General features: G+C 46.1%; 3 protein-coding genes and 1 long non-coding RNA gene across 10 annotated transcripts; 3 read left to right on the top strand and 1 right to left on the bottom strand.

Annotated features, from left to right (window-relative positions):
- The first annotated feature begins 2,897 nt into the window (after nucleotides 1-2,897).
- On the top strand, nucleotides 2,898-5,707 carry LOC135678266 (protein SOSEKI 3-like). Of its 3 annotated transcripts, XM_065190859.1 has the most exons (6): nucleotides 2,903-3,690; nucleotides 3,799-3,868; nucleotides 3,937-4,052; nucleotides 4,144-5,014; nucleotides 5,084-5,388; nucleotides 5,469-5,707. In XM_065190859.1, exons 1-6 carry the CDS (start codon nucleotides 3,480-3,482, stop codon nucleotides 5,492-5,494), a joined length of 1,599 nt encoding a protein of 532 aa, XP_065046931.1. In that variant the 5' UTR covers nucleotides 2,903-3,479; the 3' UTR covers nucleotides 5,495-5,707. The 3 variants fall into 3 exon arrangements, with proteins under 3 accessions (XP_065046929.1, XP_065046930.1, XP_065046931.1); XM_065190857.1 differs by having other exon boundaries at nucleotides 2,898-3,868; XM_065190858.1 differs by having other exon boundaries at nucleotides 2,901-3,868; nucleotides 5,084-5,707.
- Nucleotides 5,708-6,698: 991 nt separating this feature from the next.
- On the top strand, nucleotides 6,699-9,301 carry LOC103990649 (protein RGF1 INDUCIBLE TRANSCRIPTION FACTOR 1-like). Of its 2 annotated transcripts, none has more exons than XM_009409861.3 (3): nucleotides 6,699-7,528; nucleotides 7,655-7,906; nucleotides 8,625-9,301. In XM_009409861.3, the coding sequence occupies exons 1-3, from the start codon at nucleotides 7,325-7,327 to the stop codon at nucleotides 8,847-8,849; spliced, it is 681 nt and encodes a 226-aa protein (XP_009408136.2). In that variant the 5' UTR covers nucleotides 6,699-7,324; the 3' UTR covers nucleotides 8,850-9,301. The 2 variants fall into 2 exon arrangements, with proteins under 2 accessions (XP_009408136.2, XP_009408133.2); XM_009409858.3 differs by lacking the exon at nucleotides 8,625-9,301 and adding an exon at nucleotides 8,020-8,526 and having other exon boundaries at nucleotides 6,721-7,528.
- A 1,105-nt stretch (nucleotides 9,302-10,406) lies between these two features.
- On the top strand, nucleotides 10,407-15,033 carry LOC135678265 (uncharacterized). Of its 3 annotated transcripts, none has more exons than XR_010514882.1 (7): nucleotides 10,407-11,351; nucleotides 11,513-11,583; nucleotides 11,943-12,057; nucleotides 12,188-12,293; nucleotides 12,774-13,468; nucleotides 13,595-14,705; nucleotides 14,822-15,033. It is a non-coding gene; the product is annotated as an uncharacterized LOC135678265 (long non-coding RNA). The 3 variants fall into 3 exon arrangements; XR_010514881.1 differs by having other exon boundaries at nucleotides 12,383-13,468; XR_010514880.1 differs by having other exon boundaries at nucleotides 12,188-13,468.
- Nucleotides 11,943-16,276, bottom strand: LOC135678263 (U-box domain-containing protein 33-like). 2 transcript variants are annotated; one of them, XM_065190853.1, is made up of 9 exons: nucleotides 15,688-16,276; nucleotides 15,448-15,602; nucleotides 15,163-15,287; nucleotides 14,813-14,917; nucleotides 14,393-14,711; nucleotides 14,178-14,318; nucleotides 13,607-14,110; nucleotides 12,758-13,501; nucleotides 11,943-12,338 (listed from the first exon to the last, which is right to left on the bottom strand). In XM_065190853.1, the coding sequence occupies exons 1-9, from the start codon at nucleotides 15,902-15,904 to the stop codon at nucleotides 12,153-12,155; spliced, it is 2,496 nt and encodes an 831-aa protein (XP_065046925.1). In that variant the 5' UTR covers nucleotides 15,905-16,276; the 3' UTR covers nucleotides 11,943-12,152. The 2 variants fall into 2 exon arrangements, with proteins under 2 accessions (XP_065046925.1, XP_065046926.1); XM_065190854.1 differs by having other exon boundaries at nucleotides 15,448-15,569; nucleotides 15,688-16,269.
- Nucleotides 16,277-16,893: the final 617 nt, after the last annotated feature.

Here is a 16,893-nt window from a genome sequence, read left to right as displayed (position 1 = left end):
GTCCCTACTTTGTTTTCTTTATTTTACATCATCAATAATGAGATCTAATGATTGATGCAAAGTTATGATAATATGCTGATCTCAACTTCTTTACATTACGTAAAAAGTTAATTACTCTTTACCTTTTTTTATTTTATATTATATAACTACACACTTACATGCACATCAAAATCAATCATACGAGTTAGATCACATCAAAATAATTAATGGATTATGCTTAACAAAGACAATCAAGAGGTTGATTACTATCGATTTAGTAATTATCTCTAATGTTCAACCTACATATGATTTTTTCCATTAATTGAATAATTATATATCACCAAGAAATTAAATAAACAATAAATCATTTTCTAGTGTTGGCTCCATGGAATGTTAAATGTCATTCGATTAAATATTATCAAGTAGGTGCTCTAGATCTCAAATCAAATTCATGGATTGAAATAATGAACATACTTTATTCTTCACGAGAGTCGATTCCCTCAATAAGTTCATGCACGTGTGTTTCTCCTTTGGTCGACAAACCCATCTCCCAATTCCTGCATAATTTCTTTTATATGTATATATATATATATATATATAAGAAATTATTAGATAAATATGGATATTATTATTATTATTAGGGTATGGCGCCATGAGAAACACGAGCGGCGTGTATGGGTGCATTATTTGCGCCTTGATGGACGCTACTACCTACCGATTCGACGACACCCTAAACTTCACATGATGATGCCTCGTGATTCGCGCTCGTCGATCTATTGGTCAGCGACCCGCATCCGGTCGCAAACGTGCAACACGTGGCGGGCGACTCGGCACACGAATCGAGTCCCGACTTCGGTAAAAAGTCAAAGGCCGACACGGTGGCACCGTCTCCGGTAGCGACTCGTGTCGTGATTTGAGCCCCGACAAGACGGGAACACTCCACGCCGGTAAATCCTCGTGATAACGATAACAGTCTCTTGAGACGGGTTTAGTCTCTAAGCATAACGGGTCCCAAACATGAGAAGACAGGAGAGATCGAGGTGTGTATACCGCTGGCTGTGGCTCTCAGTGTTTTCGTGTCGTGTGGGAGTTGTCAGAATCACTGCAGCCTGAGAAAGATGATGATAGCACGAGGCAATAGTTTGGCACTTCAATCATAATTCATGTGTATTCGTGAGATCAAAATAAAAAAAAAATCCCATGATATGTGACTTGTGCTTAGAAAGAGAAATAAGAAGATGGGGTCCACGAAAATGGATCTTCAAAACAAAGTGAATTTTTGGCATCATCTCATCCTCGTTGCACCATCAAAATTAACCTTGTGAAAAGGAAGGAGGGGTTGTTTGTCTGACATAATCACCACTAGGTTGGTTATCAACGAGGATATCAATCTTTGATTCTATTAATAGGTCATTAACTATGATAATATAATATATATTTATTAAGCATTTTGAGTCATGTGATTAACTAAAATTAATGGATCAATTACTTCTATACGCCTCTAATGGACCTCTGCTTCATTACTTATCTATTTTTTAAATTTAAAATATATTTATCATTATATTAATGATTTATTATGAGTCAATATAGCATTGTAAGCAGACTCTAACATCTGTTAACTTAGATTTAATAGAAAATACTTATATACTATATTTTTTAAAAAATATATATGTTATTTTAAACATGAATAAATCATAAGGGCTTAAGTGATCTATGTCCAAATAAACATGGGTTAAAATATATCTTAATTTTTTAAAAATTTAAATTATACGTGTCATTATATTAATAGTTTATTATGAGTCAACAAAGTCACGTAAGCAGACGTTAACATTTATTAACTCAAACTTGACGAGAATGGTTTATATATTATATTTTAAAAAATATAAGAGTTATTTTAGACACGAGTAAACCATAAGGATTTAAGCGATCTAATCAGAGGGGCTAAAATGAATCTTAACATAATAAATTTATTTCATATGTCATGATTATCTAAATTAAAATACTTTAATAATGGTAAGAGTTGGAATGATAGAAATAACTTCTCTCTGAATAAGATAGAGTTGACAACGATCTCTATTTATCATGCTTCTCTTTAATATGATAAGAATAGATAAGATGGTAGGTTTAATAACATTTTGAGCAATCATACCTTAAATATTAGTCTAATGATAGTACTCACTTATAAGTATATGTTGATTCAAAATATCTATTTTTTTTTTTTTTTATTCTCGTCTTCATCGATTAATCTTTGCAAAAAAAAAAAAAAACATCGAGCAATTAAGAATCCAATGAACTCAAGAGTGTCTCTTGCAGCCCGTCCCTGTCCTCTGCTGAGACAAAGGCCCAGCCTACTCTCTTAAGACAAATTGTTGCCATGGCTGCTCCACCTGATCCATTCATCCTCCATCATGGTGAAGCTTGAACTCTCTTCATCTATGCAAATGAAAGAAGGAAGCTAAACATAATGATATGACCTAATAACTCAAGAGCAATCTTATAAGATAAAATTAAGTAAGATGATGGTGTCCAGTAGGAAGACAAAAAACAAATAAACCACTGAAACTTGTACAGAAAAAGAGATCCACAAGAGGATAATCCAAGGATTTCCAAGTTATATTTCAAGAGCTTCAAGTGATCTTTCTGACCCCAATTACCTTAGTTAATGCGTACAGTGACATATTTTATACATGTCATGTCAACCTACAAAAGGACATGCATCCGCGCGATGATACATGAACACGAAAGACAAGCACGACCAGAGAGCGAAGGAAGGACAAAGAAATGAGAAGTCCCATCATCCTACGTGTTCTTGCTGACTCAATTATTCTGCACCGGTTTCTATCTCTCCAATTTTCCACTCATTATATAAAGGACCACTATTTTGATCTGCATCCAAATCATTCAATCAACAGCTGTTGCCACCTGCTAAGTCAAATCTTGGATCTGTTTGTGCAGACAAATAAGGAGCAAAAGAACAGCCCATGCATGTCGATGAATGATCCAAAGGCAGGCCAAAGGGGCAGTTCAAGGCAGGCCATGGAAGAAGCTCAACCAGCAAGAGAAGCAGCGAGATATGCATTATGGAGCTGTGAGAGAGAGAGAGAGAGAGAGAGAGAGAGAGAGACAAAAGCACATGGGGTGGCAAGATTATCCAGAATCTATCAGTCGCAATGCTACAGATGCTGTCGCTGTGGTCGCTTTCCGCCTTCTGGCCTCAGCGGCCGCATCTTGTCGCTCTTTTCTGCAGTCGGAGCGGTCTCTTACCGCTTCTCTCCCCACACTCGCAAAGGGAAGCCGCAGTTGACACCTTCATGCAGTGGTTTCATGGCGAGTACGTCCAATCGATCGTCCTTTCTGAAATTATGAGGCCAGTCTACTCTTTAGATGCATAGAATTCTCTGACACACCCAACAACTAGGGCCAGTGCCGCTAAATTAGAGGGGTGACATCCCTTCCCTTCTCTAGAACTCGGCCTTCCTCTCTGCTGCTTCGTGGGAAGCATGAAGCAGACGGAGGGGAGGATGAGAAGGTATGGATCGCAGAGCAGCCCAGAGAGAACCAGACCTAGGACTGAGCCGCCGCCGCCGCCGCCAGTACCGCAGCAAGGGAGGAAGGTCCCGGTGGTGTACTACCTCTGCAAGAATCGCCATCTGGAGCACCCTCACTTCATCGAGGTGCTGCTCTCCTCCCCTCGAGGGCTCTACCTCAAAGGTCCGCTGAAGTCGATGCATGCCGTAGAGTGGATGAATTGGTTTGCGTGTGTACGATGCTTCTTATTCGTTGGCTTTCGTTCTTGTTGGTTTTGGGATATTGATGCAGACGTGATCGAGAGGCTCAATGCGCTGAGAGGAAAGCGGATGGCCGCCATGTATTCGTGGTCTTGTAAGAGGTAAAAGAAAGACTCGCAGTCGATTCTTCCTGTTGTGCAGATTGATGGAGGAAGAAGTAATGGTGCAGGGGGTACAAGAACGGGTTCGTTTGGCACGACCTCGGGGAGGACGATCTCGTCCTCCCCGCCCATGGCAACGAGTACGTGCTCAAGGGTTCCGAGCTCCTGGATCAGTCTCCTTCAGGTGAGACCACATTTGCTTTCCCCATCCCTCGATTTCCTTGCGAGATCTTCTACCACATCATTGAAGCCAGATGCGGCATTCCATGGTTTAGTTCGGCGCCACAATGAAATGAGCAATCCGAGGTTGCAGATCCAGAATCAACGAGATTCCCCTGTGAATTCCTGTAAAGACCATGAAGAAGCTGCTTCTTCTTCTTCCTCCGTGGCGGTTGTGGTTAAGGAGGCGAAAACCTCTCCTGGATTGCGGTCGCCGGCTTCACCGCATCCCCCTTCTACTACCCGACCGGATGAGCTATCGCCCACCACCAATCGGTCGAGCTCCTCCGGCGATTTCTCCCCGGAGACTGGCTGTAGAACCACCCCATCGTCGGCAATGGGCTCACCGAGCCCTGCCGAGCACCACGTCCGCAGGCCCGCCGTAGTGCAGGATGCCTCCACTCAAACCGACGAGCAAGGAGGGAGAAAAGCGTGTGGAATTGCCGGTGTCTCGTTGGGTAAGGAATCCAGCGAGACACAGAACGGAATGAGTCCATGTCCGACTGAGGGGCCTGAGAATGTCGAGGCGTCATCTAATGCTGCTGCTGCTTGTTCTTGCGGGAGGACGAGCACGCTGGAGTCGCTGATACGAGATGAACCAAGCCAGAGGAAGGACTGGCGGATCGTCGAGGACGAAGTTTTCATCCCGTCCAGGGCGAAGCTGAAGGCAGCCGACATGCTCGTGCAGCTGATCACATGCGGTTCGATCTCCGTGAAGGACCATTACAACTTCGGAATCGTTCCAACCTATAACCCAAGGTTCACCACCACCATGAAGTCTCCCTCGCCGACGTTTCCGGGTTCGATGATGCTGGGAGAAATCGACTGCTTCTCGGAAAGCCAGAGAGTGGTCGGACTGAGGCCGGAAGAGCAGATAAACCTCGCTGAAACCATCACAGAGTCGAACCAGGAAGAAATGGAAGCAGAGTAAGCTGTTTGAAATCTTCACGCTTCATTTCTGCTGCAAAGTTTCAATGAATGATCTGAATAATGTAGGAGCTGCAAGATGCCTGATTCAAGGAAGGATGAAGAAGAAGGAACGGATTCGTTGCAGTTCAAATGTCTCCCTCGGGCGATTAGAATCGCGTCCTGCAAGCAGTCCAAAATCGAGACGGTGAGGTCCCCTGCTTCAGGTACGAGGATGCTCTCATGGGGGTTCGACATCGCCAAGTCATCACCACTCTGCTCGTCCAAAGATGGAAGCAAATGGATCACCGATACTTCGTCGACAAAAGGATCCTTCACTGGTTTCGAATCTTTCAGAGAAGAGAGGAAGGAGAAGGTGATCGAGCTTGATGAAAGTTGAGTTACTCTGCCCACTCTGTGTGAAGCTAAATTTCCTAGCTATTTCTTCCCCCCATCCAAATTCTCTTTCTTGCAGGCCTACTTCTGGAGCTCGGGTTGTAATCCGATCGAGCTCTCCGTGACTGGACCAGTGAGGAACGAGGATATCTCGTCACTGCATCCTGTCTCTCATTCCACTGTCAGCGGTGTGTGGAAGAAAGCTCATAAATTCTCCAATGGATTCTTAGTTCTATTTCATTCGATCGATGACCTATTTTTGAGTATCAATGGATCATTTCAACCATTATCATATGGGATGTGCTTGCGTTGGACTTATATCTTTGCATCTGCTGCATATGGGCTACTGGATTACCCATTTTTAGTACTCAACCACAGAGTACTTAAATGTTGAGTATTCCTCCGGCACATGTCCTCCGGTGTCCCCCTGTGAGTTGTATCAGTTCTTTTTTATCTTCTTCAGTTCTCATTCTTTATAGTAATGTTAGGACAGGTACAGTAGAAATAGTAAGCTCGCTCGCTCGCTGCTGTCTCACCATCATTGCTGTTGGTGCAGCAGAGGTGTTCGATCAAAGGCCCCAAAAGGGAGGGCAGTTTGACACCGTCACTCTCGACGTTTTCAGTGATCTCATGCAACGACTGCTCATCGAGGGCTACTTCAACGTGTGAAACCCGCCTGTCGCACGTTGCATGGCCGGGGGTTTCATCAGAGAACCGCATCCCCCGCTTTTTCTTATTCCCCTGATTTCACGACTTTTGACGAAGCCATCGAGCCCTCTCAACCGTCGGTTTCCGTCCACCACCTGCGTCGTGACCACAGGGGTGCGCTGCCTTATCTTCTCTCTCTGTATGTCGAAAGCTAAAGTGGCAACTACGTCATCACATTCCATAAGCACATGCTAACGCCGACGCTTAGAATATAAATTAGATGGCGCAGGGGCATCAGATACAGCCACGCAGGGCCACCCAGGTCCAGCTGCACCCACATTAATCCCCCAAATCCAACTCATTTATTGTTGCCGATAGCCAAATTTAATCCCCCCCCCCCCCCCAAAACCAATGGCGTTCGCGATGCCACGTCCCTCGCCAACCACCGTCCGACTCGGTAAGTCGCAGCATTGTTGAATTGTTCCTGGTTTTTTTTCTTTTTTGATAAATATATTATTAGGAATTAATTAGGAAGATTTTTTCCCCTTTTTTGGCGTATTTATTTACATAGAAGTAGGGTTTTTTTGTTTTTTTTTTTGCGTACGTGGTTTTATGGGATTTGACGGCGGAGCGTGCGCGTGCGCGCGCACACACGGCCACCCGTATCCGGAACCCGTCGTTCCACGCGATCCGTGCCCACAGGTCACGCCACGTGTGGCCCACGCCCTCCGAGCGGGGCCCTGCCGAGCGTGCGCCGCCGCCCGCTGTCGCTGCCTCCCCTTGACCGCGCGTCGCCCGGGGGAGTCCAATAGAAACTTCTGGATCGATGACGTCCGTGGGTCTCGCCGGCTCCTACGCATCGTGTCGGGGAAGGAATACGTCGGTGTGCTGTTCGATGATTGAGATCAAACAGCAGATGTGCCGTGGAGCTGCCACACCTTCCTTACGGGAGCCGCCTATGAAGCGACGCAAGGACAGCACCAGACGGGCAAGTCAAACCCAACTCCTGTCGATCCAACGGGTTTCGGTCCTCTTCCTCCGCCCTTGGCTCGATCTTGACCGTTGATCCATGGCATCACTCTTTTATTATGTCGTCTCCACCTCTCACTCCGTTGTCGTTCGTTGTTTGTTCTTGCGTCGCCGAGTTCAAAAGCGTCTACCTTCCCCTTTCCTCTCCCTGTATACCCGTCGCCATTCCTTGCTCGCCCGATCACCGCCACGAGCCGCCGCCCTCGTCGCAGTGCCGGCATTGATCGGGCCCTGCCGGATCGGGCCGACGGGGCGGCAATGATGATGAGGCGGGTGGCGGCATCGCTGGTGCCGCCGTGGCTGGAGCCCCTCCTCTCCGCCCACTTCTTTACTGCTTGCTCCCTCCACCGGGACGCTCCCCGCAGCGAGTGCAACATGTTCTGCATCGATTGCGGCCCCGCCTCGTCTTCTTTCTGCTTCTACTGCCGCTCCGACAGCCACGCCGGCCACCGCGTCATCCAGGTCAACCGCATTCCCCTCCCACCTCGTTCTTCTATCTGCACAATTTGCTCTTGCTCTTTCTTTGTTGTTCCTATGGTGGTGGCGGTGGTGACAAGGGGGGTTTTTTGTTACTGGCGGCGGCGGCAGATACGGCGGTCGTCGTACCACGACGTGGTGCGGGTGGCGGAGATCCAGAAGATGCTCGACATCAGCGGCGTCCAGACCTACGTCATTAACAGCGCGCCCGTGCTCTTCCTCAACGAGCGGCCGCAGCCGCGCGGGGGCGGACGCGGAGGCGGCGCCTCCGCTGCTTCCTCATCCACCTCAACCCCTTACACCTGCGAGATCTGCTCCCGCTCGCTCCTCGATCCCTTCCGCTTCTGCTCCCTCGGCTGCAAGGTTAGTTCCCATTCCTTCCCCTCCTCCCCCTCGTTCCATCGCGCCGTGATTCGTGCGTGCGATGTAAGCGTCCCACTCGATCGAACACCTGACCGTGCAAAACGCAAATTTAGTTGGCGGGGGTAAAGCGGAACAGCGACGCGACCTTCGTCCTGAACCCCGGCGACGTGGAGCCGAGCGACGGCGGCGGGGGCATAAGGGATTCATCGTCGACGGCGGCGGAGGAGAGCAAGTCCGGACGAAGGGGAAGGTCGAGCGGGGGATCGCGCGAGGGAACGAGGCACGAAGCCCGAGGCCCGGCGCCTCCTCCTCCCGCTCCCAACTCGAGGAGGCGGAAGGGGATCCCCCGCCGCGCCCCCTTCGCCTCCTGACTTTCCCCAGCTTGTAAATTACTAAACCAGACGAAGAAGACGAAGAAGAAGAAGCAAACAGTACTGCATAGATTACTACTATAATGAAAAGCGTCATTCAGATTCCGACGTTTCCCGAGAGAGAGAGAGAGAGAGAATAGTGCTGCTCTCAGCACCAGCATACAACGACGACGGAGAGGGAAAGCGAGCGTGAAGTAGTTCATTGTAATAAGTGCATCCAAGTGTAATTGTTCTTCTCTTCCCACCCCACACCACACCACACCATCACAATGTCATGCATTTCCACATTTTTGATTGCACCTCATCACCACGTTACCAACGTCCATACTCTTGTTGTTGTCCCTCAGGAAATAGTACGACCGACACAAATTCTTTACTTCCAAAGCTGCTCGTCGTCAACCAGAAGCCAAAGGAAGTATACGCTGCAGCAGCAACAGCACTGTCTTTACCTTTTCACCTCCATGGTTGGGACTCGTTCGCAGACACTTGTGGTAACCTTAACCCGAACACGGTTGAGGAAAGCTCGGTATCTTCGTTCATCGGAAAAGGCAGTCGAGGGAGATAAGAAATAGAAGTAGGTCCAAAAGATCAAGCATGTACTTCCAATCGCCTCAGAGTAGGGTGGTGTCCGCCGAGGCTGTGCATTGCAATCAATGGGAGCAGGACCCGGTGGGGCGAACCCAGCACATGGATGATGATTGGGATTTGGAGTGGAAACATTTGTTGGAGCAATTACTTTTACAGGAAGAAGAGACCACAAGTAGTTTACATAAAATACCACACTGTGGAGTCCCCTCCGAAAGGACCACCATGGCTTTTCACATCTCGGGTGAGGACCACGATGGAGAAGACAGAGGGGAGGGGGGAGGAGTGTTTAGTTCCATGGCTAGTTTAGTCGATTAGGTCTGTGGTCGAGTTGCATTATTGGGTGGGTTGTTGTCACACACCATCTTGCACATCTGTCAATCACTAAGAACAATAAGAATCAATTGATGCCCTGCTCGATCGAGTCTTTTTATCTTGGCGTTGAAGGTTGGGAATTCCGGACCAAGGCATCGTCCTATTTTATTCCACGCTATCAACCAACACGTGTTTGATGTGGAATGGCGATCCAAAGCATCTAAGAAGACCGTCCTCGGCTCCGCATATAGAAAGCTCCGAAACAACCACTCGGTGCCACGTGGGGCCCCCGAGCTGGTGGGTCAGGAGACACGTCGGCGATATCTTAATTTTTACGTGCAGTATTAATTCTTATCTGATCCGATGTAGAATAGGATCCTAAATTAGCAACGATATCTTAATTTATCTTGTGATCCTATAAGAAATCATTTCACAGAAACTTAAACTGTTTTGAGTATATGATACAGGGCAATGCTTCGTCACTGACTTGTCATCAATCTTCATGTACTCGAATTCAATCCATATATAACGATTACCAAATAGATAATTTAAGTAAATAAATAATAAATATTGAAGAGCAACTTTTCTTTAAAAAATATATATTTTTTATTTTTTTATTTCTCAAAGAGTGTCTATAATTTGAAAAATACGTAAAATACCCCTCAAAATATTTTTCGATAAATTATTTTGCTCAAATTTTTTTTTATCAGTTTTCAATTTTTACAGTGTTTTCATTTGACTCATTTATCATATTTTTTTAATAGTATTTATAGAATTTTATTGAGATATTAAAAATACTATAAATATTATTAAAAAAATACTGTTAGCAACATAATATTGTACCTCTTCGATTGTCATTATTCATAGACAATTATAACATCATATGTTTAGTCCGATTAAGTTTAAAATCAATTTAGATCATTTATAATATTTTTTATTATAGTAGCTAAAACACTATAACATGTCAAAAACATTGTAATAGGTCAAGATACTGTAAAAAGCAATATCTTTTTGAAGGGATAATTAAATTATTTTTTTTTAAATTAAGAGTGTACTATTTGAAAATAAAATAAAATAAAAGATATTAATTATGAAATACTGAAAAATATAAGTATTTTCTTAAAAAATCAGTCAAAATTGAAAGACACTTGTTCTTATATTTTGTTACCATTATATATATATATATATATATATACACACACACACACACACACACCACCTGTCATTACAGAATTTGCCACCATGTCTGCCGAATGATTGGCGAGATGGGAGCTTCTTGTTGAGGTTGGTGAGGCGTCGGTCACTTGCAGGAGCACGGAAAGCCACTGGATCGGGCGGGCGTTGCAGCACCAGAGACGGTCCAAAACACGGCCGAACTGATGTCGGTGTGCACGGTGACACGCTGCTGTCTGCTTGGATCCGGTGGTTCCTCGGTCATGTGCTGAGGCTGTCCCCGCACCGACTCACGTCGTCTGCTGCATCGAGTCATCCTCGCCACGGCGTCCATCACTTCGCCTGCTTGACTATTTTTTCTTGGGAAGGAGATCGGGATGAGGAGAAGAAGGGCGTTGCTGCTTGATGGCGATGGCTGACCTGCTTGTCGCCAGTCGACGCTCGCCTGCAATCAAAGGCAGCAGCGAGCCAGCAACATCGCTCCAGATTGTCGCCATGTATTACTGCAGTTACTGTAACCTTCGTTCTAGCCCACGTCAGTTTCCGAAGGCCGCCAAGGAAGCGGTCGAGGAGTTTGTTGAGGTCATCGCCGTCGGCGGAGAGTGACGCGAGTAAAATCTGAAGGTCTACACGCATCTCAAAGCAACGCCCACTGGGTGACTATAGCCTAATCCAGCCCTCTCTGCTGTAACGGCCCGGCCCGATCGGGACTGCCAATCTCCCTTCGTGTCATCCTCCTCGATCTCCCCCCTTCGTTCCTCCCTCGGGGCTGACCGGATCGGCGTTTACTCTTTGGGTTTCTTGAGCTCTCATCTCGTATCGTCTGCCGACTTGGATGCCGGGGAGAGCTGGTGGGCGGCGCGGATTTGCGTGTTGCGGTCTCTGATGAAGATCGGATTCCTTCCATGGTTTTCTGTGAGGGAGTTCTGCTTGTAAGGATGATGCTCGATCGCCACGGTTTGTCGTGCGATTCTTGATTCCTTTGAAGCAGAAATGAGGAGGTAAATATAACTCAACATCTTTCTAGGGAAAACGAAAATAATCTTTGCTGAAGAATCAGCATGCATACATATCTCAGAGGTCAATTAACAGTTAGAAAAGAAAAAAATTTTGGCTTATAAATCAATCTATTTTAGATGATTCATGTTGTTGCATAATGCAGAACGTCAGAAGAAACAAGAGGATAAACAAATTCTCGAGGAGCTTCTGGATTCCATTAAGGGGGAAATAAAGGTTTTTGTGAGCAATCTTTTGATCTCTCTAAATGCTCACTTGCAAGTTTGCTATGTCCTTCTGCTTGTTTCCTTTACCTTTTGTTGACTCCCTATCAGTTATTTCATTGCTTAAGGTTCTGATTGATCAATGGATTGCTGATTTGGTGTATTGAAATATACATTTCAGTTTTGTGGTTTTTGATCAGCTAATATGTTCTTTTGAAACCTTAGCAACCAAGAATTCAGTTGCTAAGGTTACATTTGCAACTTGCCATAGACCTCTGTATTTTGAGCTTCTCTAATGCATACAAGCATTGTACTGCCACTTCACCTCTGTTAGTTTGAATGAACAATGTATCGTCATATTACCTCTGTTAGGAGAAAAGGACAGCGTTCGTATGAAAGGCAAAAGTCCTATACATGCCTCTTTGTCTTAAATCCAAGACCAAGATTTATGCAACTCAATGGGCACAATTGTACATTCCATGTACTGGTAAGAAACTTTTTTTTTCTCTCTCTCTCTCTCTATGAACTTACACAGTCGTCCAATTGACACAGCTATTTCCTTTCTTTATTCCTGAAATCATATCAATTTTGATGTTGAAGCCATCCTTGAATTGCAGAACGAAGGGCATGATTGGGGAGTAGCTCGCAATCGGATAGCCTGAGGTTAGTCATGGGTGATGTCTCATTGCCGCTGCTAAGCCATCCTTTAATGGCCTCACCTTCGTAAGTGAAACCATCTGCTGCTATTTGTGGATCCCTCATAAGCTCCTGCAGTTTCATTTTCAACTAATAAATCAAAGTTGAAGTGGCAGCTACAAGAGATGCTTCTGCATCTTCTTTTAGTTTGATCACATTGCACAGATGGGCAAATAATTGTTACAAGTACAGGACTTTGGTAGTAATTCATATGATTTGGAATAGGAAGGAAATGTGCAGGCAGCTATGTATTGTTCAAGCAGTATCTAACACAAAACCAGAGTACCAGAGGAAGAGTCACAACAATGAACATGTGTGTGTTGATGACAAGAATGTAAGAAGATGTGATGTTATCTGATTAGGATAAGAGGTGGGGTTGGTAAGAAGAGACAGGGAACATTTAGGATATATATTTATTTGGAGAAGGATTGTTAGAACTTGATGATGCATAAATGATCTACTAATGCAAAGTGGACTGCCAAGTAACTGACCTTAAATATTGGACAGATGAAGTATGATGGAATGCAGCTGCTGTACTCTGGAGCTAACATAATCGATGAAGGCGATAACCTAGCAAATGAGATGGACTTCATCAAGGGCTGAAGCATTTTCCATGCCTCTTTTGCATCTGGCCGGTTCCTCCTGTTCATGTCACAGCATTTCAACCCCAGTTTTGCCAACTTCTCTGCCTGCACATATGGCCAATCCCCTGCAGAAGCATCAAGTACCCTCTCCAAGCATTTCATATCCAATGCCTCTTTTACTACTTTGCTTACTCCAAATGCTGCCCTTCCCGTTAGAAGTTGCAGAAGTATGACTCCGAAGGAGTACACATCAGATTTTGCTGTGATTTCTCCGGATGAGAGCAATTCAGGGTCCATGTAAGCAAATGTTCCCTTGCGCAGATGCATGCAGTGGTAGAGGGTGCTGCTGCGGACAAGCAGTCGGTTCATACCCAAGTCACTAATCTTGCTCACAAAGTTTGAATCGAGAAGAATGTTGACAGGCTTAAGATCACCATGGACCACACTAAGGGGTTTACGGGAGTGGAGGAAGACGAGAGCGGAGCATATTTCAGCTGCAATGCGGATGCGGACTTGCCAGGTGAGCTTGCGAGTGAGGTGGTCTTCCAAGCTTCCACTAGGAAGATACTCGTAAACGAGAGCTCTGGCTTCTGGGCATGCTCCTATCAGAGTGACAAGGTTTGGATGCCTTACTCTACTTAAAATATCAATCTACAATAGCAAAACTTACATTGATTAGAAGAGCTTGCTTGTTGTTTTGCCAAATGTTACCAACATGCTTGAATTAGCTCATGCAATATGCAGGTCAGTACTTACCTCTCGCCGGAATTCTGCTGTTCTTTGCATGCCTTGTGGATTCAACCTCTTTATTGCCACTGTCGTATGGCGAAGGGAGCCTTTATATACACATCCGTATCCACCTTCGCCGATCTTTGATGCCTCATGGAAGTTTTCTGTTGCTCGTTCCAGCTCCGAAAGGGAGAAATCAGAGAAGTGTTCTGCTCCACGAGTGCTGGTTGTTGCTTCTTCTTTCTTCTGATGCACTTGCTCCTGCTGCGACAGCTCATGCTCTCCTCGGATCGAATCGAGGTGGCTGTATGCCTCGGGCAATTTGGCTTTGATATCCTTGAGAATTTGGTCAGAATCAGATATTTGGAGTTCCAGCGCTGCCATCTTCTGACGTGCTTGCTGGAGTTCTTCATTGACCTCATCTCGCTGTTTTCTCAGTGCTGACAGTTGCATCTCATCTTTTGCTACCGCTTCTTCGATTTCTTTCCTTTGTCTCACCTCTTTGTTGTATGCAGTCTCGGCGACGTCGACCTGCGCAATGGTGCCGTGTGAGATCAGCATGAAAGTTGTCGTTTGTTGACCTGCAATGAGATCTTACCTTCCTCGCAGCCTCGCTCAGGTCCTTCTCAGCTATCTGACGCTTGTGGAGCTCTTCATAAGCTTCACGTTTCGTGTTATCCGCTTCCTTCAGCGCAGCTTCCAGCCGTTCGTACATGGCACCATCGACACCAAGATCCTCCTGCAACACAGATATGACGAATTGTGAGTGTGTATGTGAGCGTATGTGTGTGTGAGAGAGAGAGAGATGTGTACCAGGTAACGTTGTGGAGATTGGAACCGAGGGACTTCTCCAGGTGCAGGAAGTGTCCGTAGAACGAGCGATCCATCATCTCTGTCCGCTTCCGGCGGCACTTTCGGCGACGAAGCCATGTTTCCGTGGAGAGAGTGGTCCGAAGCCCTCGACGCAACATCCCACGTATCATTAACGCTGCTCTCTCCGCTCCCTGAGGTCGATGATCCCGCCGGTCCTTCACCAGGCCAAGCCGCCATGGCCACCTGTGAGTGTGGGGAGCAATCGGCAGATCTTGACGTGGGCTTGTGAGCTGCGACTACTTCATCAACACAGGTATCCCTGCAAACAAGATCCAAAATAATTCATCGTTTCATGGACAACGTGTCTGTAGAACCACAACAACACACTGTAATTTCTATCTGAAAGATCAAGCTGCGTGCCTGGTGCAGATGAGGTTCCCTTTGCAGACAAACCAGATCTTGCATGATGGATCAGCCTGCTGCTGCACGGCCAGAGCTGTCTTCGACCTCGGACCCTTCATTCGCCTGTGATTCTAAAGCCTTGGCTTAGTCCACGAGTTCCACAATTTGGCTGCAATCGCTTCTCTTATCGATTGTTTTGTTGTTTTGGAAGACAGATCAAGTTTTGGACTTTGAATGCAGCCTTTAATATAAGTAATGGTAACAATCTGATATCTAAATTCGAACTGGTTTCGGAAAACTCTCGAATCATTGATGGCAGAAGCCTCTTCATCATCCACAACTTAAAAAAGTGCATTTGCAGGGAATACCTCGAATAATATTTGTCTGCTGCTGCGCCCATAACAAGTTGGGTGATTCCACGCTGAGCCACGAGCTCCACTAGTCCTTTTCTGACATCGTCTTTCTCGATCACCAGTTTTCCTGCTCTTTTCACCTACACAATAGACAGTAGTTGCTCGATTCATGGTGTGCTCGATCATGGTCTACTCTTACCGAGAAAAGTAGATGAACAGGCACCAAAATTGTTGCAGCAAGTTGGAGAGATGAAGAACTAAAAGTCAAAAGTGCCGAGCCAACCATTGCTGCGGACATACCTTTACACGGGAACACATAGTCATGTACTCGTCTAAACATCCGTGCATGTTGGCTCTCTCAGTGCTTCTGTATGCTGCAACCTCTTCCTCTTGTAGATGGGACGCAGGAATCCAACCCAACGCTGCAATCGAGAGAGGAAGGAAGAGCTCGGTATCTTGAGAAGTAAAAGGAAGCATCGTTTACAAGATCTAACTCCAGCCACTCTTGTCATACGAAGCTCGGGCGAGAGAAGCACACACCGGTGGGGATCTTCTGGGCCGGGCGGTGGACGTGAACGACGACCACCTTCTTGTCCTCGGGGGTGTTGTGGAGCAGCCACAGGAAGTTGGCCTTCCCCTCCTTCACATCCTTCACCACCGCCACGTACACCTCGTCCTCGTCCTCTTCGGCGATCTCCCTCGCGCTGCCCTTCGACGACCAGCCGCTGCTCCGGCCGTGCTCGTGGCTCCCCTTCATCGAGCGGCCTTAAGCCACGACACGAAGGACAAGCACTGCGAAGGAAGCTGGAGCTCGACTCCTATTCCATGAACTCTCTCTCTCCTCTCTCTCTCTCTCTCTCTCTCTCGATCGGTCGATCTTTTATCTAGCTTTTGGGGAGCAGAAAGGGGCGCTTTTTGTCCCAACCTCGCGCAGAGTTGGGGAACAGACGAAGGCCAAAAGGGATGCAACGAAATGTAAACTTCCGGGGCCACGTTTTCCTCCTCTTTCTCTCTCTACCTTCAACCTTTTCGCCTTATTGTGGACTTCTTTCATAGGCCGCTGGTGACAATGGGGCGGACGAGAAGCGGGGCTTCGTCAAACTCCGTGCCAAGCTGATGCCGACCCATTCATGCGATATCCCCTTATCCCCATCAAGAAAAGTCTTTTGCTCCTCTGCACATATCTCTAATGGTCTTCACATGCGAGATTGACCGAGTAAACCCTAAGGATCTCCAGACTTTGTTTCTTCTCTTCAAGCTTGGAGCTTTTTTGTCGTATCCTCTTTGCTCCTCCTCTTCTCACACATTTTTGTGTCGTAATGGTTTATTCTCACATCTAAAATCTTGCTTTCTGAACCACAGAAAAGGAGTTGAAGAGGGTAGAGTGAGACTTCAAAGCCATGCATGCATTCATTCATTCATCCTAGCAAGTGGAATCATTCATTGAACTCGACCTGTCAGGATTGAATGTGTGCATTTGTCATTCCATGAAAACTACCTCCCACTTGCAGCATCATCAACAAAATGCACATTACATTGGTGGTGATGGAGTGACGACATAAGACTCTTTGCACAGACTCTTCAAACCCATTCTGCCAAAAGTCACATTTGAGCTGCTATTTGACCAATTCACTATCCATCAAGTTTGAATCCAAAGGATTGCACTGTTCATCGATTTATTTCCATGGACTTATAACTGCTATAACAGTTATGGGTTGGTTCGACAAAGTCCATCGAATCATATCA

This window comes from Musa acuminata, chromosome BXJ1-7, assembly GCF_036884655.1.
Source record: "Musa acuminata AAA Group cultivar baxijiao chromosome BXJ1-7, Cavendish_Baxijiao_AAA, whole genome shotgun sequence".
In the NCBI taxonomy this organism is placed as follows: Eukaryota; Viridiplantae; Streptophyta; class Magnoliopsida; order Zingiberales; family Musaceae; genus Musa; species Musa acuminata.
This window is presented reverse-complemented; position numbering and strand designations above follow the sequence as displayed.

Excerpts from the sequence above, each read along its gene's own strand:
- LOC135678266 (XM_065190857.1), top strand. The coding sequence starts at position 3,480 with ATGAAGCAGACGGAGGGGAGGATGAGAAGGTATGGATCGCAGAGCAGC. Across the intron at positions 4,053-4,143 it reads CCTGGATCAGTCTCCTTCAG|TTCGGCGCCACAATGAAATG; the intron begins GTGAGACCACAT and ends TCCATGGTTTAG. Across the intron at positions 5,015-5,083 it reads CAGGAAGAAATGGAAGCAGA|GAGCTGCAAGATGCCTGATT; the intron begins GTAAGCTGTTTG and ends TGAATAATGTAG.
- LOC103990649 (XM_009409858.3), top strand. The coding sequence starts at position 7,325 with ATGATGATGAGGCGGGTGGCGGCATCGCTGGTGCCGCCGTGGCTGGAG. Across the intron at positions 7,529-7,654 it reads CCGGCCACCGCGTCATCCAG|ATACGGCGGTCGTCGTACCA; the intron begins GTCAACCGCATT and ends CGGCGGCGGCAG. Across the intron at positions 7,907-8,019 it reads TCTGCTCCCTCGGCTGCAAG|TTGGCGGGGGTAAAGCGGAA; the intron begins GTTAGTTCCCAT and ends ACGCAAATTTAG.
- LOC135678263 (XM_065190853.1), bottom strand. The coding sequence starts at position 15,904 with ATGAAGGGGAGCCACGAGCACGGCCGGAGCAGCGGCTGGTCGTCGAAG. Across the intron at positions 14,712-14,812 it reads GGGAACCTCATCTGCACCAG|GGATACCTGTGTTGATGAAG; the intron begins GCACGCAGCTTG and ends TCTTGTTTGCAG. Across the intron at positions 14,319-14,392 it reads AATCTCCACAACGTTACCTG|GAGGATCTTGGTGTCGATGG; the intron begins GTACACATCTCT and ends TCTGTGTTGCAG.